The 24,077-nt window shown below is 31.6% G+C and overlaps 1 protein-coding gene across 15 annotated transcripts in view; it reads left to right on the forward strand.

Moving 5' to 3' along the window:
- Window positions 1-24,077, forward strand: part of LOC126749386 (proton channel OtopLc-like) — a 111,030-nt gene that overhangs the window by 26,396 nt on the left and 60,557 nt on the right. For 14 of the 15 annotated variants that reach the window (XM_050459058.1, XM_050459060.1, XM_050459072.1 and 11 more), the window contains 2 exons: window positions 20,069-20,248; window positions 22,982-23,112. In XM_050459058.1, the coding sequence (XP_050315015.1) occupies window positions 20,069-20,248; window positions 22,982-23,112 (311 nt within the window). Of the gene's footprint in view, window positions 1-11,139; window positions 11,351-20,068; window positions 20,249-22,981; window positions 23,113-24,077 lie in introns of those variants that run through there. The other variant, XM_050459065.1, reaches the window with a different exon arrangement.

A 24,077-nucleotide genomic window follows, 5' to 3' on the forward strand; every position in this document is an offset into this window, starting at 1 on the left:
CCTAAACAGTCATTATATTTTTTGTTTGTTTACATCAAGCCTAAAGGGCTATAAAACCGATATATTGCCTATTTTTGTTTTGTTTTTCGAGTGTAAAATAAGCCTTTAAGGACCAATTTAGTCAGTAATGGGTCATATAAAAAAATTATGGCTTAATACACCAGAATAAACCGGTTTAAAATCAAATACCAGTTAGCGATCGGGTAGACTCGTTAGAGGTCGTGGATGATCGCATTCGCGTTGTTGCCATATAAATCCATAAGTGGTTACAATGCAGATGAATGCACTTGGCATTCATAAATGTGGAGTAGGGTGTGACATTTTGAGAAATAAAATAGGGATTTATTCACATTTTACACGAAAACGTTAAGGTTATGTGGGAAAAGTATTGTTTTTACTGTTGATTTTTTATCACCTATAATTTTCTAAAAAAGTATTTTTTTCTCCGGCAATTATTTTCTGCAAAAAAAACGTTTTTTATTAACTCTACCCTTGCTTCCCCCCCACCCACCCCACACAACTTACCAATAAAAATTTTTGTTCAAAAATCATTGTTTTCCAAAATAATACACATGAATAACAGCTGGTTTCGTCATTAATATCTAATCTAATAATACAGTTTGTTTATTTAAATTTTATATAATTATATATATGTATATTAATAAATATTTAATACAAAAACAGTGCTATTAGATTAGATATTATGGATGAAAAACGGTGATTCGTTAAAAGAATTTCTTACTGGGTAAATGTTTGGGGTGGGTGGAGGGCTAAGGGTTGTGTTAATAAAAAATAATATTCTTGCAGAAAATATATATTCAATATTTAATTTAGTAACACGATTTATGTAAATTTAGTATAATTTTATATATAAGTGTTTAGTATAAAAACAGCGTTATTAGATTGGATAATTTAAACGAAAAACAGTGATTTTTCAAGAATTTCATCAAATATTTGAGGTGTAGTAATCGAGTTTAGAAACTAGATTTGTAAATCCTGTGTCACTTTTTTTTAATGCCGAAATTTTCTCCCTTTTGTAAACAGAATTTTATGTTATATATTCAGCAGTTTACTGCCAAAACATTAAAATACCATGACCATATACGGTTGAAAAATATACCAAAACCAAAAAATCGTTGAACAAATCTGTACTCGGGAGGCATACAACACTATGTGTCATTAGCTTGATTTGTGAGTATTCAGTAAAAACAACAATTTTAACACAATTAGAGGTTAGTGTTGAATTGTGAATATGTTATCTTACTGTGACTACCCAAATTAATAACTATATAGTTTTCTTTTTAAAGGAATTTTTGAAAAAAATTCAAAAATATTAAAATTTGGAATTTGAAGGACATAGTGTTCTATGCTTCTGAAAAAATATAAAACATATTTTTATAATGATGGAAATAGTGTGTATTCTGGTTAAAAGTATTGTAAAAAATAGACAAAATAAAACAAAATTTTTTATTAGTTAATATTACATTATCAGTATGCGGACAACAGTTAGTCTTCGTCAGTACTAGGGTAATGATTATTGTCGAGTTTGTTATGCCTAAGATTCTTATAGAAATCATGACAGTAAGAGTTGGTAAATGGGAGCAATGATAAAAGGTCCTTGTACTTCTGTTCAGTGATATCTTTTCCTCTCTCAGTAACAGGTTGAAGTTTTTCTGGTAGATTTAGTCCAATGATCTTGCATTTCTTTTAAGATTTACTTTTCGGAAATCATCCTCAAACTTTGTCTTAAAGTACAAAATTCCAATCTCACCCTTTCTCACTTGAAGTTGTACTGCATTTGAGATTAGGACAGCCTGTTTGTCTGTGTCGATTTTTCTGGCGATAAATGGTGAGTTTTTGAGAGTCCCGGAAAGTTCTTTCAAGTTAAAAAAAATCTTGCACTTCCATATTTTCTACAATGAATTTTGGGGAGCATTGCCTAATAAATTGCTGTCAGTCCCACGGAGTAATTTCTAGGCGTAATAAATTATTTCTCGTCCTTTCAATAACAGCATGCATTGTGTCTGCCTCCATATGGGTGTGGCCTTTTAATAAAAATTTATGATTAATTACCTCAACTCGTGGATACTTTCCAATGATCCAAAAAAGTGCCATTACTACTGATAAGTTTTTATTTTGCCCATAGCAGTTATCGGATCATATGGTCAGTTCTTTGGTATCTCCGATATTTTGTGTCGCCCATTTAATTAAAGCTGATCCCATCTCGTTACCACCTCGAGCAGCCTTAGTTTCATCCCACATCATATTATGCGCCAGACCTGTAGTTGCGTCGTAGATTGTGAGTGGGTAAACATTTTTATAAATCTACTGTCAGAATTCTTACATGGTTTTCAGTTTTAAACCTTTCTATGTCATCATGCTTTAGATGGTACCGAATTTTCGATTCCTGTATGTGAGCGTCATGTTGAATCTGCAATTTATTTTTGTCAGTTTCCGATTTGCTTGATGTTATTTTTGCAATTAAGGTATCACAATCATCACATGTATCATTTTCTGGTGACTTAAAAGATAAATTATATTCTGTGTTGAAGACCTTTGAATAAAACCATTTTTTGGCAACCAATTCCTTTGAAATGTCATGTTCTGTACACCACTCAAGATAAAGCTGGTATAATTTTTCCAATGTAAGATCGAGCCCAGATATTTCTTTGCAGTCCGTTCTCTAGAGTAATGACTCTCATAGGATGGTATGCCCTCGATGTGTTGTTTAACATGCAGGCGTATATTTTCAGGTGTTTTATTTCCCGAAATATGTTTACCCCATTTATCTTCTTCCACCATAACTCCCTTCTGACTTTTTTTTAAAGTATTAACAACTACTGTATTAGATATTGCTAATGTGTTCAAAAACATTAGCTTGCAAATTTTGATGGTCACATTATTTCTAATAACAAAAGTGTATTATTCTTTGTTCGGACGCCATCCCTGCTTCTATTACGTTAAGTATTTTTGACTTCAATGCATGAACGAATGTATTGTCGTTTAGTATCCACGGACTTTTCCTTGCTCCAGTAAGTTTCATAAATATTTTGCCTCTCATCTTTTGAAATCTTCTCAAAACATTTCATCCGACATTTGCATGCATCTTTCATTTGCCTTGCTAATACTTCTTTGCCTTTCTTACTGGTATAGGCTTGGCCACTAGCATACCGCTCTTTCCGGATTGATGATTGCCAATTTTCTTTGTGGCGCATCCTTTTACGCCCACTTTGTTTAATAAGAGTTTTTTGTATTATCTTTCTTTTTTGAGTACTCTCTGACATCGAAATACTTGGGTTTAGATTAGCTGGTATTACAGGCAGATTATCCAACTCCTCTGCGACAGATGAACCACATGATGGCGACGAAGTTCGTGGTGAATAATCCCGATCGGCGATCTTTCAAAGAATCGTCGCTATCATAATCGTCCAAATCGTCACCTTGAATTACTTAAAGCTCCTAAAAAATTAATTGTGTTTAGTGTTAGAGTGTTTTAGAGTTAGTGGCATTTAAAAAAATAAACATTAAATACGTTTTTGGTCATCAGCATGACATTTGCTCAAATGTGTACGAATTATACTTTTTTCTGTGCAAAACTATTTGAACTAACTTTTTTGTATACCTTTTAAATTATTTTTTAGTTAATAAACTTACAGGACAAATTAGTTCATAAGTAATTTTATTTTGTACACACTATTTTACTCGTACTTTCTTCATTATACATAATTTGTACAATTTTCTTAAGCGTTTTAACGGGGTGTGAATTAGCGAGGTTCTATTGTAGTGATTTTTTAAAAAATCATACAAATGCTTGGGATACATACCAAAGAGTGGAACTTCTACATTCCTTAGAACCACTAGTGAACCATCAGACTCGATAGTCAAATTATCTATGGTATAACCGTAGTAAACGTAGTAACCGTATTTTCTAGACCCGATGATGAAGGAGTCTCTATGCACAGTCCTTGATCTGTAGTGTTCACAGTCGTGGCTGATAAGCATCTATTAGTGGTAGTGCTTAATTGTACCAATTCTAAAATTTAATAAAAATGCATAAAAGTTTTACAATAGGTTTTTATAATTTATTAGGAATAGAGGAAACACTAAAAAAATATCATCATAAAACATTTATATTTTAGTATCTATATTATATCCAAAATAATCACATTCAAATTGATTATAATAATTAAAATTTAATTTTTTAGCGACAATCGCGCCAAACAACGCCAGTGCGTGCTCAACCTTACCTCCACAAAAACGTTTGTTATAACCTCAAATTTTGACGAATTCATTTACGTTATCTATTACTATTTCTTAAATTAATTTAAAAAAGTAGTCTTACCTTCTTGTTTGTCTTGCTTTTTAGGAAGTGACAAGATTCGTTTTCCTCTTGATTCCATTTTTTTTAAGTTTTTTTCAAAACTATTGTAACTAAGAATAATAAACACAGTCAATAATAAACATAGCACTCACTAATTTGCCGCCTTCAAAGCCTAAAATCATACTGACATGTGGCACGGGTTTAACATTATGTGTAATCACCATCTACTATTTTATAGCTCTACTTAGAGGCATATGACACCAAGTGATTATGGTGTTCTATGCCTCTAAATGAGTTACCAAAGATAGTACTAGGCATACAGATATTATTACTTTGGTGTCTTAAGCCTCTGATTAAAATGCACATAGTGTTAAAACCTTATGATGTTTCTCGGCTATTTTAATTATTTGGACTTGGCGTTGTATGCCTCACAAAAGATTTTAGTTTTCTGAATAAAACTACATAACATACTAATTTTTGGTAAAAATTGGACATAGTGTTCTTTGCCTCCCAGGTACAGAAATATATATTTAACGATAATAATATATGATGTGTTGCTTGGGCCCCTGACCATTGAAGGTCTTAGGTGCGCAAGTCAATGCAACAGTGCATAACTTGCAATAACAAGTCAAAGTTACAAGTTAAAAAGAGAACGATAGTGGGCAAGTGTGATCAATTCTCCATTTAATTTAACGGAGTTTTTGGGATGTCAAAGTCTGAATGTTCAAGAGAAATACCCTCACTTCTTTTCTGAGCGTCTTCTAGGACTCTAACTTCAAGCTTTTTTAAAGAGGTGATATACATAGTCGAAAGCTTTAGACAAGTCCCTGTCAAAAGGTATTTTTTAGCCAAAATAGAAAGGCTGAAGAACTTTCCTCCTGATCAGTTTCTTAAGGTACGTTTATTTAATCCCATAGAAATACTAATAGAAACCTGAAGCGATTAATCCAGAGTACAGATGAGAATATGAAAACTTGACAGTGTAGTTGATCAGTCTATTGATAAATGTTTTATATATTAAAGTGTTCAATATTTAATTAATTATATTGGGTTAGAAAATTCACATTGTTAAAAATTGAAAGACATATAGTTTCTCATCCTATAATGTTAAGTGAATTTTCACGTTTTGCTCGTTTTCCATTATCAAAAGTCAATACTGGAAATTGATTTCCTTGATTGACAACGGATGAACCGGAAACCAGATAGATTGGTTAAAAATCATGTTAGGGCTCTATTTTGAAATATCCGGGGATGAGAATGGACGGATAGGAAGAGGGTGTGTAGGTTAACCACCCTAGACATCCCTTCTAATTAATAATTTGATGTTAAAAGTCAAAAAAACGACTTCGAAAGTTTTGAAAATAACGTCCTCAAAGTAATTGAAAATAAAGTTAATTATGCCTGAAAAAACGTTAATAATGACTTTAATTTTTTAAGCAGTTTATGTTATTAGGTCCCAGGCAGTTAAAGTTGTTTTTTAATTTTTTCTAGTTTCTTTATCTCTTCCTGGCAGTCAATTTTTAATTCTTGCATTAGTTTTAAATTAAATTTTTTTTAATGTAATTATTTATTACTTCCAGGCAGTTGAAGTCATTTTAAATTTTCACTACGTAGATGACTTTATTAATTTCCTCTAGGCAGATGCCGTTAATTTATTTTTTCAGAAGACTAGATTTTTATTAAATGAAACAAACTGCATGGAACAAAAATCGGGAAAAAATTTTAATTGCCTGGAAACAATGGTGCCTGAAAATGACTACGAAAGCGTTGAAAATGAGGATATGGAAGTCACAAAACATTAATTGGGAATGGTTGAAGATGACTTAAGGCGGACATTTTCTAATAGACTTCCCAAAATACACTTCACAAAGATTCACATCACGCGTGTAAATTTATGTATTAAAGTTATTTAGAATTAATATGTCGATTGGAAGACCTTTTTTCATTTATTTGTAACTCACTGCGATATCTGGCCTATATGTTGTACTGTAACAGCCGTCGTGATCGTCGTTTTATCCCAATAAATCTTTAGCATTTCGTTTTCTATTATGGTATGTTTTGTAAAATTTGCATAAAATAATAACTTTTTATTAATAGTCGCCAATGGGGGTCAACAAATCATTTGAAATCCTTTTAAATAAATAAAATATATATTCCTGATAAAATCTTATTTTTGGGTCATGACATTTGGCGCCCAACGTGGGTCTAAAATTTATAGAGATAAATTAAAATATGTAACAAAAACTAAACTGATCCGAAAAAATCAATGATGTTTGATGTCTAACACCTCTTAAAGATTCAACGAACAATTCGACCCTAAAATTCAGAAAAATAAGTAAAAATATAAAAAAAAAAATTATTGATTTTTTGGTGACATTTGGTGCAATTTCTATCAAATTGAAAAAATAATTAATTAAAATCATTGAAAAAATTGACTTTTTGTCTTTTTATTCATAACGTAGTCAAGTCCCTGCTCAATTCCAAAAATCTCATCCATTCTTCTCTAAGAGACCAACATACAAAATTGACGAAAAACAAATAAACACAAAGTCACGGTCTCACAACATGTAATTTAACGGGCTACACGTGTTTCGCTCTAGTTAAAGCATCATCAGGCCTTTGGAAGACATCCACACACTTCACAGTACATAAATAAACAATGTATAAATAAACAATCCCTGCTCAATATTAAAAAAATTATTTAAATGTTGCCAAAAGGTGATGAATTTTAATTGATAACTCTTGGCGCCTTTTTTTTTTTTTATTTGTAGTTAAATTATGGAATTTACGTTCAGGGGCACAGTGAAAACTTGAAGATTTTTTCAAGTAATAAAAAAAGCTAAACAGTTATTTAATCCAACTAAATTGAAGCAAAAGACGTTTATATATTATAAGTATTTACACAAGTACTTATAATATATCTTAGGGAGCAATGGACCCATTTCTTGACCTCCTCGCTCTCCAGATTTAACGCCGTGCGATTTTTTTCTGTGAAGCTGTTTGAAAGAGTTGGTGTATGATCATGCAGCAGTAAATACTTCGAAAGAACTCTCAGAGCGCATTAAAAATTTTTGTGATTTAATTCGTGGATTACACAATTTTATTTGCAAAACTGATAAAAAGTCGTATTTTCATCGAGCAACAATTTTTGTAAAAATGACCATTTAACTTAATAAAGATCTTTTTTTTATATTTCAATAATATGAAGTAACTCTCTTATTATAAATTTTTTATATAAGTGATTTTGTTTTTATATAAATATTTATACAAGTACTTATATCTATCCCAAACTGTTAAAATCCCATTTATGCCATTCTGCCATTGAATTCAGCACTTGTTTCAATTTCTTTAATACAGATATTTCGAATTAACCCTGTGAATCCTTAATGTTTTCGAGTGGACTGGACGAAGGACCGATAATCAAAAATACACAATTTCGAGTCTAATAATAAATAAAAAAATTAATATTAAAACAAAAAAATATTATATTATAAAAATATTAAAACACCTAAACTATAGCACGCTTTACTAGCAAGAAATATTTTCGTCCTTGTACGTAGGCTTTTTTCAGTCTTAAGTTGTCTTATTTCTAGTGTTAAGTTTATTAAATAGCTTTCTACCTCCATATATGATAGAGCTACGGACAAGTTCAAAATGATGAATGGGTAGCCTCAACAAATAATTTTGTCGCGTATTATAGGGGCTTCCTAAGTAGAGTTCCTGTTTATATTTTCTAAAAACTAATACAACAAAATAAAAATACAACACAGGGTTAAAATATTATGACTTACAAAAAGCGGGCGACATGAGTCACGAGGCTTGGCCCCACATAGATATCTAATGGCCCTTTTCTGGAGTACAACACTGAACTAAAAAGTGAATTTGAACATGAACCCCAAAAGCAAATTCCATATCGAAGGTGCGACTCGATAATCGCGAAGTTTGCAGATCTGGCGATGGAGAAATTAAGACTGGTGACAATAACCCTTAGGGCGTAGCAGCCTGATGAAACTTTTCTACATACATTCACAATATGGTCTTCAAATTTAAGGAACTTGTCTATGGAAAGACCCAAAAACTTACTGAACGGTGGCACGGTGATGGCTTCATTATTTAAACATATATCATTTGTATTACATTTAAAATTAAGGTTATTTGTTTTGGAAACATTAAATATCAAAAAATTTGCCTCACACCAGTCTTTGATTTTTAACTCTGAGAAAACTTCAGACATAAATGAAAAGTTAATTGACTCGGCCAAGACTCGCAAAGCAACAAGAGGTAAAGCAGAAAATATTTTAAGAGAAAGCCCATCCCAACTTGATGAACTCTTATTCTTAATATTAACCATTAATTGTTTAAGCTCTTCTACACTTGTGGTAAGTAAGAAATTGTAAAGGCTTCGTCGAGTAGAAGTCGTGTTTTGTAATTGTGCCATTAATAATGTCATTGCCTTCCTTTTAGAAATTTAACATTTGCTATTCCTTGGTGCTTATCTAATTGATCTTGTTGATTTTTCTATCTTCTTGATTTTTTCCTTAATATCCATTTTTGTTTATATTTTCCTTTTAAAGTAAAAGTTTCTTAATAAAAGAAATTTTTAGTGCCTGGAAGAATTAAATAATTTATTCTAAAAAAATATAAAACATCATTAACTATGTTCAAATTGTTGACCATTATGAATAATTGACGGTCCAAATGCATATGTGGATTTTCTCCTTAATATCTATTTCTGTTTGTATTTTTACTTTAAAGTAAATAAAATATCCCTGAATAAAAGAGATTTTGAGTGCCAGGAAAAATTAAATAATTTTTTCATAGACATATCTATACTCTGTTCTTTGAGTAGAAGCTTTCTGAGAATATTAATAATCTCAATCTGTAGCACCAGAAGTAAAATGAATAATCTGAAACCAATTCTTAAAAAAGAACAATTACATAGAATTACAGATAAATAAAATAATCCTATTTTAGACATCTGATCACCAAAACATGGCGTTATTAAATTGTTTCTCCTATTAGGGGGCTACTACAAAAAAACTAAAATCGCCATAAAATGTGAATATTTTTAAATAATTTTTCTTTGACTAGGCATTCGGTTCTGTAACCAGAAACCCAAAATTTGTCGTAAAATTACAATTATTTACGTGAACATTAGACAAGTTGCAAATTATGAATTATAGATTAATTGGGGAACCCACGTTGGGCGCCAAACACCACTACCTAAAAAATATAGACTAATTTTACGAATTAGTTAGATGATTGCCATGATTTAGTATTGTCTAAATTATAAAGCTGAACTCGGCACTTATGAAGAGGTTTTTCTCCTATTTATGCTCTGAAAATGTAAAGCTTAAATCAGAATTTATAACATACCGGAACAATTTAACCAAGCCAAAAAAAATTGTAGTTTTATGTATACAGTTTTATGTATTACTGGACTTATATATTATGTTTTAACTTATAAAGTGGCATGTAGGCTGTAAAGGCTCTGGGGTCAACAACGTCCTAAAAATAACCATTTACGCCTTATTAATTTTTCAATATTATAAAAAATGCTGAGGATCGCACTTTGGCGCCAGTGTTTAGGACTTAACTAGGTCACACCCTTGAATGCTGTCAGCAATATTTAAATGGAAGTTTTAAATATAGACTTCTAGCAGGTGTTAAAATAGTATGAGTAAGGTAAAAAATATCAATAAATATAAAGTTTTTTTGAAGTGTGATCCATAATATCCATCCTAAAATTCTTGTCATAAATCTTGGATAAAGCAGCTATTTACGTCAACTTTATCAATTTTAAAATTCTTTTACACATATTTGGAATTAGGACACCTAATAGATATTTTTTTTGGCAATCTTTCTCTTATAACTTTTATCAGCTTTATAATGACATTCCGACAGATCTAAAAGCTTTATCGGAGGGCTCTTTTGAAAAAAAAAGTTAAAATTACTGCTTTAGTAGCATGGTGTTTGGTTACGTCTTATGTGATGCTTTGATCAAGGTTTATAATATGTATGTATGTATTTTTTTTTGTACGTTTTGCTTAGTTTTCCGCGGGCAACAGTTAGTAGTAGTATATAATAGTATAGCAACAGTAGTATATAATATTTTTCAATCGTATATTTGTTTTTCAATTCTTTTTTTTTTGTTTTCGTAGTCAGACTTGATCTTTCTTTTAATTGTTTTTGACTCCTTTTTGTAAATCAGTGACAAAATTAATATTATATATATTTATATATCGAATTGTTTTATATGATTTACATAATAAACACATTATTGTTATTTCTAAACGATCGTCTACACAGCTTTCACGTTTGTAGGTAGACTATATTAGCCACTTTAGTGTGCCGCTCTAGGTACCTATTGTTTTCACCTAAAATTTGCAGCTAAATAGAAAATGCTCTATCTGTTGGTATTTCTTGGTTTAGTATATATATCTAATAGTTTTCTGTTTTTTATAACTTGATTTCGTATACCAGTTATCATTATTATTATTAGGCCACCAAATTCTACGACCCTATTGTATTTGGACGTGTGGATTTAATTTTGGTGAAACCTACCTTCTGTGCCACATAGAAAAAAAAAGACTCTGGACCCAAAAACCTTAATTAATCCGCTCTCGAAGAACGATAGAACAAGGGCATCAGCCTCTGACACAGTTAAAAAAAAAAGGGAGAGAAAAAACTTTAACCCACCCACATCCCTCGCATTTCCTCACAAATTTCCCATCAGACCGCAGGACGCTGCTGCGCATAAGGCCCTGCTACGGCATCCGAAGAAGACGCGAGTCCGTCGACCCATTAAACTACAAGTTGTGGCGTCTATTTAGTAGAGTAGGCCGCTTTCTTTCACGCAAATGTCGCACAATGTTTTTTCATAATAACAAAAAACGGGCCATTTCCGGCTTTTATTTTAAATCCTTTACGCATCCCGGGTGGTGATCTTGGCTCTAGAAATCGTTACTCGGTTACCCTTGGTGTTCGACTGTTTAACTAAAAACTGCCACTTGTTACGGAATCTTGAAGGTAGGCCTATTGTTAATAAGTGTTCTTAGGTCTCTTAATATTAGGCCATTTATACGGTCATCATCAGATAGATAGTGGTTGGTTTTTCTCAAATTAAAAAAAAAAAAAAAAAAAGTTTGTTATGCTAATAGCTAGTAAGTTTTAATTTGCACAATTAGTTTAGATTTTTATGCAGTACTAAATTTCATTTTAGCACTGCATAAAAATCTAAAAAACCTTATATTTATTGATATTTTTTACCTTACTCATGCCATTTTAACACCTGCTAGAAGTCTATATTTAAAACTTCCATTTAAATATTGCTGACAGTATCGACTATGCTGGCAAAGGGTTCGAAATTGGTTAATCAATAATGCATTCAAGGGTGTGACCTAGTTAAGTCCTAAACACTGGCGTTTTGCGTCAAAGTGCGATCCTCAGCTCTTTTTATAATATTGAAAAATTAATAAGGCGTAAATGGTTATTTTTAGGACGTTGTTGACCCCAGAGCCTTTCCAGCCTACATGCCACTTTTCCAGAGTGTTTATCTCATATATCATTTTGCATGGTTAAAACATATATAAGCCCAGTAATACCTAAAACAACAATTTTTTTTTGCTTGGTTAATTGTTCCGGTATATTATAAATTCTGATTTAAGCTTTACATTTTCAGAGCGTAAGCAAGAGAAATACCTCTTTATAAGTACCGAGTTCAGCTTTATAATTTAGACAATATTAAATCATGTTAATCATCTAACTAATTGATAAAATTAGTCTATATTTTTGGTAGTAATGTTTGGCGCCCAACGTGGGTTCGCCAATTAATCTACAATTCATAATTTACAACTTATCTAATATTCACGTAATTAATTGTAATTTTACGACAAATTTTGGGTTTCTGGTTATAGAACCAAAATTATTTACATTTTATGGAGATTTTAGTTTTTTAGTCGTAACTCCCTAATAGGAGGAACAATTTAATAACGCCATGTCTTGGTGATCAGGTGTCTAAAATAGGATTATTCTATTTATCTGTAATTCTATGTGATTGTTTTTTTTTAAATAATTGGTTTCAGATTATTTATTTTACTTCTGGTGCTACAGATTATGGTTCTTAATATTCTCAGGTTGTATTGGTGCCAAATACATAAGTACATAAAAAACAGAGTAAGCTAACTCCGTAGTCATTTTTTTATTTATCATTAGATTTGAAATTGTGTATTTTTGATTATCGGTCTTTCGTCGAGTCCACTCGAAAACGTTAAGGATTCACAGGGTTAATTCGAAATATCTGTAGAGAAATTGAAAGAAGTGCTGAATTCAATGGCAGAATGGCATAACTAATGTGTTTGGGTTAGATATATTATAAGTTTTTGTATATACAATTGATCAAAAAATATTAAAATACCGTGATTTAAAAAAATATATATAACTCTTAGTGTCCAACCTTAAGGTAAGAGGCAAAAAGTAATAAATAGGGATAAACTAAAATTTGCAAAAAATATTAATTTTTTATTCGTAATTGCCAATAGGGGTCGACAAATCACCTGAAATCATACGAATAAATTAAATATTCCTGATAAAATCTTATTTTTTGGTGATGACATTTGGCGCCCAACGTGAGTCTAAAATTATTCGTAAAATTTATAAAGATAAATTAAAATATGCGGCAAAAACTGATTATTTTCGGATCGAGGTGTTTGATGTCTAATACTCTATATATATTTTCTCATTTACATTTTTAAGCACTTTGTCCAACCTAAAACAAATAATTTTAAGCCTAAAATTCACACAAAAAAAACCTAAAATTTCTTGTTTATTGTCGCACTTGGTGCAACTTGTAAAAACTTGAACAAACATTAATTAAAATCTATCAAAATAATTGACTTTTTGGTCGTTGTCCCCAACATGCTCCAGCAATCTGCCTAATACTTAAAGAATTATTTAAATATTGCTTAAGTGTTTGGCGCCCAACGTGGGTCTAACAATTTTTCTAAAATTCGCACAAATAAATTACAATGTGCGACAAAAACTGAATTTTTTCGATCTAGATGCCTAATGCTCAACATCTCTCAAAGATTCAAGAGCCTTATTTGTTTTTTTTCGTTTATCCTTTTGGCAATTTCTCCAACATGCAACGAATAAATTCGCGCTCAAAATTCAGAAAAATAAATAAAAATGTTATAGGCAAACGTCTTGGTGATATTTGGTACAATTTGTATCAAATTGAAAAAAAAATTATTAAAATCTAAAAAAAAAATGACTTTTTGCCTTTTTGTCGTTGTCCCTAACGTAGCCTAGCAATTTGCTTAATACTGAAATAAATATTTAAATATTGCTAAGAAATGTTGTTGAACATTTTTGGCGCCCAACAGAAAATAGCTTTTTGGTCATAGTGACCAATCTAAGGAAAAAACACCTGTTTACATCAAACCTATCAATTCCTTTAAACATATTTGAAACTAGGACACCTAATAGATATTTCTAAACGACTCGTTTACACAGCTTTCACGTTTTTCCTACCATTTACATCAACCTTTACGATAACCTGCTACATAATTTTGATCATCTCAACTTGTTTGGTGACCATTAGCGTCACGCCTTTCGGTCATTTTATATATTTCAGGTTTTTTTTGTATACCATTACGATATATGGGTTCGTGTAGGTTCAATTATTTATTTATAACTATTTTAATAATCATTGACAGGATGTATGGGTTTTTTTGTATTCCTACGTAATTTGTTCAATTTATTCAATTAAATTATTTAAGTTAGATAAATGTGCGTTGATTGAATTGAACCAGTGCAACTAATGCCATATTTTTTAACATTATCCCAATAAGATTAGAAAGTAATCTGCCTCTCTTTGTCTATCAGACCAGGATTCTGCATTCTAATTTGCACTCTACTTTGGGAGAAATCTACTCTATAGCCTTAAACTGGTAAGATTTTTAGCATCAACTTCATTATCTGATAAATGTATTGCCTTGGTTGTCTATGAATTCTGTCTCAGATGCATGCTTTATCCGTTTATATCCTCAAGCAAGGTTATTCCTAAATTCAAGCATGATTCTCCCAAAACAGTTCATGCCCTCTTCTCACCAAGAGGATACCAATATCCGCCTCTTTTTTTCTGTCACTACCTGCAATTCCCTCCTCGTCTTTAGACAAATATACTCCAATGTTCTGGTAAATATTAATCTCTTGCTAAAATCCTTCTGGTCAACCTGAATTTCTTATGAAGGTTGTCTGTTCACTCTTTTATCCCATGTATGACTACTTTGCCCAAAGGGCATCTGAACCTCCATTAAGTTCTCAATATAGCTCTTATTTTGCCAAGGTTACTTCTAGCTTTATCAAGTTCTTATTAGCTTTAGAGGGTTTCTTTGGCATCAGTGTAATGAAACCTTCAACCTTTAATGAGCATCGTCTGGGTTGGCTTTTATTTTTTCTACTCCTTTTAAAGGTTGCCCTGATTCACTAAAAGTGATTTACTTGCTCTGATATTGTAACTACTTCTTTAGCTCACAGAGTAAATATTCCCAGTGAGTTTATAACTTCTAGAGTAAGTAACTTTTGTTTTACTTATTCGATTATAAGTAGCTTCAATTTCGTAGTTATCTAACAATTTTTTTGAGCAAATCCTTCATTTTCTCTGGATATTATCCAAGGAACCCCTGCAAGTCCAGTGTAATAAGTTCTTAAAGAGTCCAAGTTATTGTAGTATATCTCTTTCCTTCCTATTTCTTGCATGAACCTTTTTTCATTTCAACTCCTCGACTGTATGTTGCGTAGATATCTACGGGTTCTATTCTTTGAAAGGTTCCTCATCTTTTAGTCCAATACGGTTTACTCTACACCTCAGACCTTCTTGGATTGCTTTGCTTCTTAAGGATTTAGCAGAATCCGTATGAGTTTCACTTGGTTCCCTATTATCCCAGTAAACCTAATTAACTCAACCGAAAGAAATCAACGTACCGCCACTCACTATCGCCTATAAAAATAAAATTTTACGGCTCCGTAAAATAACAATCAATTTTACTTAGGACCAGAAGCGATTCCGTTCTTTCCTATTTTTAAACTAAATAATTGCGGCAACAACTCGGTAATTTCCTCGTCGCGAACAAATAAACCAAATAGATGAAAACATATATACGGCCCTCTATTTCCAACTGGTAACTAATAATTTTTTCTTCATGAATATGAACCGAAATAGAAACCAGGAAGTCTGCAAAATGTTCGGTTTGACGGAAGGTCTCATTGCCAATAGTGTAGGGGCGTTGTTGTAAGCTTAGTTCATAGCTCCACTTTGACAATAACTGAAGGATAAGTCAGTTGAAAAATTGTTATTCTGTATCAGTCTTCAATGTTCAGCAACTGTCTACCTTTCAAGGCAGATAGTATAAGAATAACTTATGGTGTTAATAACATTCAGAAAGTAGAAGTGCTCATAGGCTATAAACTAGGTCAACCTGTGGCACTTGAAGGGCAGTTATAAGTGACTTGATTGGCAGAGAAATCAATAAAGAAAAGACATAGAAGGAAGTAAGGGACCTCATTTAGATCAGCTATTTCTTAGCACATCCAGACTTGTTACACCAGGAATAAGAAGAATGTGGCACTGGATTGCGTTGAATTTTTTTCTACCGAGGTCCTTCACAAGTAATATCATTAGAGTGAAATGCCTTGAAAATAGAAGGTTAGGGATTAATATGCTAGACAGCTGAAAAAAATTAATCTTGTTTTCAGGCTTCCTCTGTATACACCAGCCTGTCATACGTTTATATCAGATCTACTCACTTTTCTCCTTTTAATATTTTTTTCTTTGCACTTCCACACTAAAATATGTTATTGATGCTCGATTTAGTTTCCAAGCAGATCACCAGAGGATACTAGAACACTACCCTATGAATACACCATTTGCCACCTTTCCACTTGGACTTGTAGCTATCTGGTAATACCAGGTTAGCTTTTGGTCTCTCATTCTACACAAATGCCTTGCTTCCCTTGATGGTTGGTAGTTATAATGCAGTATCAAAGGTGCAATTGAACAAATCTTTCTTTTTCTACACATTACACCATCAGTCTTTTCATTTATCTGTGATCGGCTTATACAGCAGCTTAAATTTCCGGATGATCTGTTGTTGTCCGGATGACCTTCCAATCTCTCTCTGTTAGTCTTTTTACTCTGGAACGTTCGTTATAACGGATACTATGCATTATGACATTATTTGCAATGATATTGCAGAAAGCAGTTTTTCAGATGAAGTCCAACTTTACACACATAAATTTTGCTTTGAATTTACACAATCTAATCCTGGAGGGAATCTGGCATTATTTTACCACGACTTGAAGGTTTCCCATAGGTCTTTAAAAAATGGAGTACTAGATATCTTCGAAATGTCAATAAATTTACAATGCAATCGTCTTGAGGGTGCAGTTTTTTCATCAGAAGATAAACATTGACAATCATAACATCAAATTTACCACTATTTACGCAATCCTATAACACACTATCAACTTATATGGAGTTGGGGTATCATTATTTTCTTGTTTTCTTCTCTGGATCATCTCGAAACAGTTTTTTCTTCCATAGTATTGTTATTAAAGTGTAAACTTTATTGTCTTTTCAACGTAAAAGTAATACGTCAATATCAGTAGCGCTCTGAAAATCAACTCTTGGAAATTTACTCATTTGCTTAGAGTTTTGCAGAAGGCAGTTCATTATTCTACTATCCTTAATCGTAGGCATATTCATAGCCAAAGGTTCAAATAAATTTAGCGATGAGAAATAGTTATCGAAGAATAATTTGTAGCTAGCATGAGGCTGAACATCTGCTGACTTTATAAGTGAATTGAAAACGTTTTTTTTAATACTAAATGTTTTTAAAGTGTTGGATTATCAAACGAAACCTTGTATCTCTTACTATGGCCATATAATTGATGAAATCGAAAATCACCAGTTTCTCTTTGACACAAAATAATTCTTATATTAAGTATAATAAGCTACTTAATATAAACTTACTATTTGGGGGTGAATATACAAATAATAACATTTTATAAATTAATTTATATTAGCAAGGATAACTTCTGAAACTAGCATCATAAAACAACAGATTTCCCACTAATTTTAAGAGTCATCGGATAACCACATTTATTAATTAAGCACAAATGTCTTTACATCGGTAAACTCTAAATACTCACGATTTACTACAAAAAACTACACAAACAACTCAATCCAAAATACAAAACGCGATTCGAATGTATAAACATAGATTAATACTTCTTAGATAGGAATCTCCCATAAGAATCAATGATTGAATGTTGCGCCATCTGCATGTCGAGGAGTAGCATTAACCGGAAACAATGATAAGTTTGTGACGTGACAATAGCGGGAACTTTAAAATTCGATTCTGGCGCGAAATTTAAATTTCGCTTTACTATATCGTGCGCTTGAAATTGTTGGAAATGCGTGGTTCTTTCAAAAACTATAGCAGGCAGATTAAATCAATTTCTCACTTTAATTGCTTACATTACTTATGCAAATGCAATATCGTCAATGTCTATATTCGATTTAAAGTTTTAATTTTTTATTTCTCAGTAGTTCTTTAACTGCTTTTTTAGAAATTGTTTTTTCAATACCACGGGTCAGCACACCTAAATAAAAGTTAATTACAGATGATACACAATAAACTGAACTAAGCACCTGGAATACTTTTGTGCGAAATATAACAAATAGATTTTGTAAGGTTTTTTTACTCTATTTTACCCTAATTTTACTGACCTTTTATCTTTGAATTTTTAACATTTAAATTTGGAACACCCTGTTGTTTTATTTGATAGTCGTAGAAAAAGTATAGTCTATAACATGTGCGAAATAGACAATTCTAGACTCGTAGAGCCGTACTACTCGTGTAGAATTTTGCTTAATTCTCACTTGTTATAGAATATAACTATTTCGCAAAATTTGATTAATCAAAGTTAATTTTTCGGCATAGGTAAAAAAAAAGCTTCTGCAGCTAAAGAACTATGAAAAATGGCCGCATTTTATAACCTGACATATCAGACGCTTGACAGTCCGTGTAGTCTCGAGGATCCAAGTAATTTCGCTCTCTTACCGCCATCTATATATCGAGGAGTAGAAGCATTTTCAAGGCCCTGCTGTCACGCAGTTCGAGAAATGTCACCATACTGTCAAAGTAAAGCCACATTCACATACTTGATAAACTCTTGCGGAACTAACGGAACGACTCAACACTATGATAAATGAAAGAGAATTACTCAATAATTCATATTTATTATCAAGAATTGAAATAATTAATAACCAAAATCATTAAATCGAAATTGAATACTTTGCCACTTTCCACTTGGACTTGTACTTCCGTGTAAAATCTCTTATTAATTCTAGAGCGAGTTCTTCTATTTGTTAATGCGAATTTAGATTTAGGTCTCTCATGGTGCTTAAGATATTAATGAAGCAGTATCAGAAGTGCAGCTGAACAAATGTTTCTTTCACTGGTCTCTGATAGGTTTAGGTACCAGCTCAAATGTCCAAGTGGTCTGTGGTCTTTGTCTTTCCAATGTCTCCCTGTTGGACTTTTCACTCTGGCAAATGTTGGGCAGTGAAGTTTCGATGATTCACTTCTTTCGATGATAAATTTCGTTCTCACTATAGTATTGTATAAAATTTTGAAATATAGGCTTAATATAAGTACGGTCAGCAGATTTATTTCCAGCATAAGCAGTAAGAAATCTCAAGAAGAATTTACATTTTCATTTGATTTTCTTTTGGAAGTTTCCAGATTCTCAGGGATGCATATACTGAGAAAAATATTTCCTATTAGAGGAATTCTTGGACAAAGTGGTTAAATTAATTTCTTTAAAGCTCTATTGAAGAAAATATGTATTTCGCTCCCTGGAATTCTGGATAATCAGCACACAACCCAACAAATAAACAGAGATGGTCAATTTGAAATAATTGTTGAGGAAGGAAATTTGGTAAATCAAAGACTTTGGCAAGTGAAGCAACTAGGGACTCACCAGCCAGTAAAAATTAAATATTCAAATATGATATGTCACTATTAAAATATTCATCACATTTATATTAAGATCTATTAATGTTTCACAACAAATACCTCATTATCATCAGCAAACTTTGTTGACGTATCAAACGAGCTAATCGACTTTTAAATTCGCCCCATTGACGTCGTCCTAAATTATTAGACCACTCCGCCATTCGATGGGTTATTCAAAGCTTCTATGAAGTCAATGAATCTATAAAACCCAAACGAAACGGATTTTTAGATAATCGAAGCGTTTCCTCTTCGGAATCGGCTCTCCTTATACGGGTTTGTGCATACATTTGCTTATGGTGTGCCATAATCGATTCAGTTTGATGTGCCTGAACACATCGTGTATGGCTTTAAAAGGGCACGCGGACGCTTCGCCTTATGAATTCTTAATTTATTTAAACTGAATAAGAGTGGAAGTGACTGACGCGACGGTAGCAGACCGTGACATATTGGTTGGAGTTACATAATGGGGTTCAATCAATAGTGGAACCAGCAATCAATTAAATACTCACGATACCAATGAGTTCGTTTAGGCACGTTGATGTACACTCTGTCATTACTTTTATGTTGGAATTTTTTAAATAGAACCTATTAATAATTTCATATGTCTTACTCTTTTTTTAATGCTCGTTTGGTTCAGGAACTGTATCTTTTTCAATTTTTTCAGTATAAGACAAACATGCAACGGTGTCCGTACATCCACGAAATGAAAGAACGACTTTTGGGAGAACAGCCGCCCGTCGAGCAGATTCAACCTGCCAAGAAACCAGTGACGCCTCCTTCCTCCAAAATGGACCAGCAGCAACTGTTGCTACCTCAACAGCAACCTGTAGGAACCGTAGTTAAGGTAAGATAAATCGCTCGCAGAATGAGAGATTTATTTACTCCTTGGCAACGTTGCTTGCTTAATTTGGTGAAAGTTAGGTTATGATCACTCCTAAGGTTTAATATATGCACTGATAAAAATGGTAGTAATATTAACTAATAAGTCATGTACATTTTACATAATATCTTAAGTAATAATATTGCTATTTGATATATTAAGTAAAATTTTAATAATCTCCGGTTTTACAGTTGATATTGTGTATTTTATATTTTATATATAAAAACTAGATCTTAAAGTTCAAATTTTCCGTATAAACTATGTGAATTAATAATTCACATACCAAATAATGTATTAAAAATTACAGGTTATATTATGTAATTCTCTTTTTACATAAAACATAATGTCTGAAAATATTTAAAAAACGACTTCAAATGCCTGTGAAAAACTAAGAAATTGCTTTAACTATTTAAAATTGAAATAAAATTACTTCAAATGCCTGGTAGAAATGAAAAATTTAATGGCATCAAGTGTTTGAATTTTTTTTTGAAAAAATGACTTCAATTGAAGCTTGAAAAACTGATAAATCTAATGGTTTTAAGTATCTAAAATTAATTAAAAATTAACTTGGAATGCCTGTGAAAAACTAAGAAATTGCTTTATAAAATTCAAATAAATTTGTTTCTGAATTGCTTCAACTGCTTAGAATTAAAAATAAATGACTTAAAATGCCTAGAAAAATGATAAATCTAATGGTCATGATTGTCTAAAATAAATTAAAAAACGACTTTAAATGCCTGTGAAAAAATAAAAAATTGCTTCAATTGCTCAGGTGAAATGACTTTAAAACACCTGAAAGAAATGAAAATTGAATGGCTTTAATATGTCTGATTTTTATTCAATTACTTCAACTGCTCGGAATTTAAAAAATAACTTTGAATGCATGAAAAAACTGATAAATTAAATGGCTTTAAGTGTCCGAAATTAATTAAAAAAACGGCTTTAAATACCTGTGAAAAATAAGAATTTTGTGGCTTTAAGTATCTAGAATTAACTAAAAACGACTTGAAAGGCCTGTGAAAAACTAAGAAATTGCTTCATAAAATTCAAATAAAATGACTTCAAGGGCCTGGTAGAACTGAAAATTTTAACAGCTTTAAGTGCCTGAAATTTGATTTTTATTTGCTTTAACTACGTAGAATTGAAAGAAAAATTACTTCGAATGCCTGAAAAAACTGATAAATCTTAAGGTCTTAAATTAATAGAAATAAAGACTTGAAGTGCCTGGAAAAAAAAAGAAATTGCTTTAACCACTCAAAGTTAGGACAAAATGACTTCAAATGCCTGGTAAAAAGGAAATATTTAACAGCTTTAAGTGCCTAAAATTTGTTTTTTAAATTGCTTTAACTACGTAGAATTGAAGGAAAATGACTTCGAATGCCTGAAAAAACCGATAAACCTAAAGGCTTTAAGGATCGTAAATTAATAGAAATAAAGACTTGGAATGCCTGGCAGAAATAAAAAAATTAATGCCTTTAAGTGACTGAAATTTGTTTCTCAATTGCTTCAACTGCTTAGAATTAAAAATAAATGACTTAAAATGCCTAGAGAAATGATAAATCTAATTGTCATGATTGTCTAAAATAAATTAAAAAAACGACTTTAAATGTCTGTGAAAAAATAAGAAATTGCTTCAATTGCTTAGGTGAAATGACTTTAAAAAACCTGAAAGAAATGAAAAATTGAATGGCTTTAAATGCCTGAAAATTAATTAAAAAAATAGCTTTAAATACCTGTGAAAAATAAGAATTTTGTAGCTTAGTAAGTATTTAAACTTAACTAAAAACGACTTGGAAGGCCTGTGAAAAAACTAAGAAATTGCTCCATAAAATTCAAATAAAATGACTTCAAATGCCTGGTAGAACTGAAAATAAAAAACGGCTTTAAATACCTGTCAAAAATAAGAATTTCGTGGCTTTTAAGTATCTAACTCTCACGAGATGTGTTTGAAGGCCTGTGAAAAACTAAGAAATTGCTTCATAAAATTCAAATAAAATGACTTCAAGGGCCTGGTAGAACTGAAAATTTTAATAGCTTTAAGTGCCTGAAATTTGTTTTTTATCTTGCTTTAACTACGTAGAATTGAAAGAAAATTACTTCGAATGCCTGAAATAAATAAAAATTGCTTTAATCACTTAGAGTTACAGTCACTCACAGGGCAAAATCACTTTAGTAGCTTAAGAGAAATTAGAAATTTAATAGCTTTAAGTGACTAATATTAATTAGAAAACCGCCTGAAATGTTTGTAAAAAATGAGAAATTGTTTCAACTCCTTAAAGTTAAGAGAAAACGACTTCGAATTCCTGAAAGAAATTCAATAAATTAATGACTTGAAGTATCTAATTTTTTTTTTCTTAATTGCTTCAACTGCTTGGAATTAAAAGAAAATAACTGCGAATACCTGAAAAAGATGATAAATCCAATGGCTTTAAGTGTCTGAAATTAATTTAAAAAAAAACGACTTGCAATGCCTGTAAAAAAAAAATGCTTTAACTACTAGAGTTGAGAAAAAATGACTTTAAATGCCTGGAAGAAATGAAAAACCCTAAAAAAATAAAATCTGAATATAAATAAAATTGCTCGCAGAATAAAAGACTTATTTACTCCTCGGCAACGTTGCTTGTTTAATTTGATAAAAGTTAGGTTATGATCACTACTAAGGTTTAATAAATGTGTGCAATTTTTTTTTTATTTCAGCTAAACCCAGATGGGTACGGATCTCATACGTCGCCAACGCATCTTAGGCCCGATAGGACCCCGTTAATGCCAAAGCAGCCCGAAGACGATTTTCACGTATATCATACCAAAGCATATCCTAAGAATGCCAAGTAAGTGGTTTTTCTAATTTAAATATCAACGAAATGAGAATTTGAAATTATTATATCGGTTTTACCGTTTTTTAAGGTGCTCGAAAAATAGTCAACTGTATTATTTCCCCACTTACACGATCACTTGTGACTATTTATGTGACCGTATTTATGTCCGATTTAAATATCGCGCCAATGAACTGAACTGTCAAATAACTCTCAGTGGCGACGCGGTTCCTTATATACTCAGCTGACTATGATTCCGGAAGATTCGCTGACCTTCCACGTGTCTGCAGCGATGTCGTGCGATGTGCCACTTCTGTTATTTCGAAATGACGGAGAATCGGCTGATATACTCGGCGTTTCCAATATTGTTAAAATATCAACAATTTATGAGAAAAACGACATAATTTTATATACTGTAAGGATCTTATAAACATCAAGAAATCAGCTGATTTTGCACGACGTCTAGAAGGTTCAGCTGAATATATAAGGCGCCGCGTCACCGAGAGTTGGCAGTTCACTGAAGTAATGTTCGAAATATTGGCGCGAGATTTAAATATTTGTAAATAAATTCAGTAAAAATTATGTAAGTGATCATGTTTTCGTAGTGTCAGTGTGTAAAACAAATTAGTTGACTATTTTTGATTGTTTTAATTGACATCTAACGAACGGGAAAAACACTTCAATACAATTACTTTGATTTTATTTTCGAATTTATTCATTACAACCTATTTTTTTTAATAAATATATTCTATTTTCTAAATTCCACGTTCAACAACACGATCGTTTTAGTCGTGTTTTTAAAAAGTAAATAAACATTTGTTTTATATTGATTAATTACGTTTTAATTGTTCTAGTGTGATATTTTTTTCTTTTTTTCAAATGCTACTGCTGGACAAGATTATATGGGCAATGGTAATCTTATAGAAAATTGCGCCAACTGTAAATCGGGGTTTGATGATGTTAAAACTATAATACAACAT

The sequence above is a fragment of the Anthonomus grandis genome, assembly GCF_022605725.1.
Source record: "Anthonomus grandis grandis chromosome 1 unlocalized genomic scaffold, icAntGran1.3 Chromosome32, whole genome shotgun sequence".
Classification (NCBI taxonomy): Eukaryota; Metazoa; Arthropoda; class Insecta; order Coleoptera; family Curculionidae; genus Anthonomus; species Anthonomus grandis.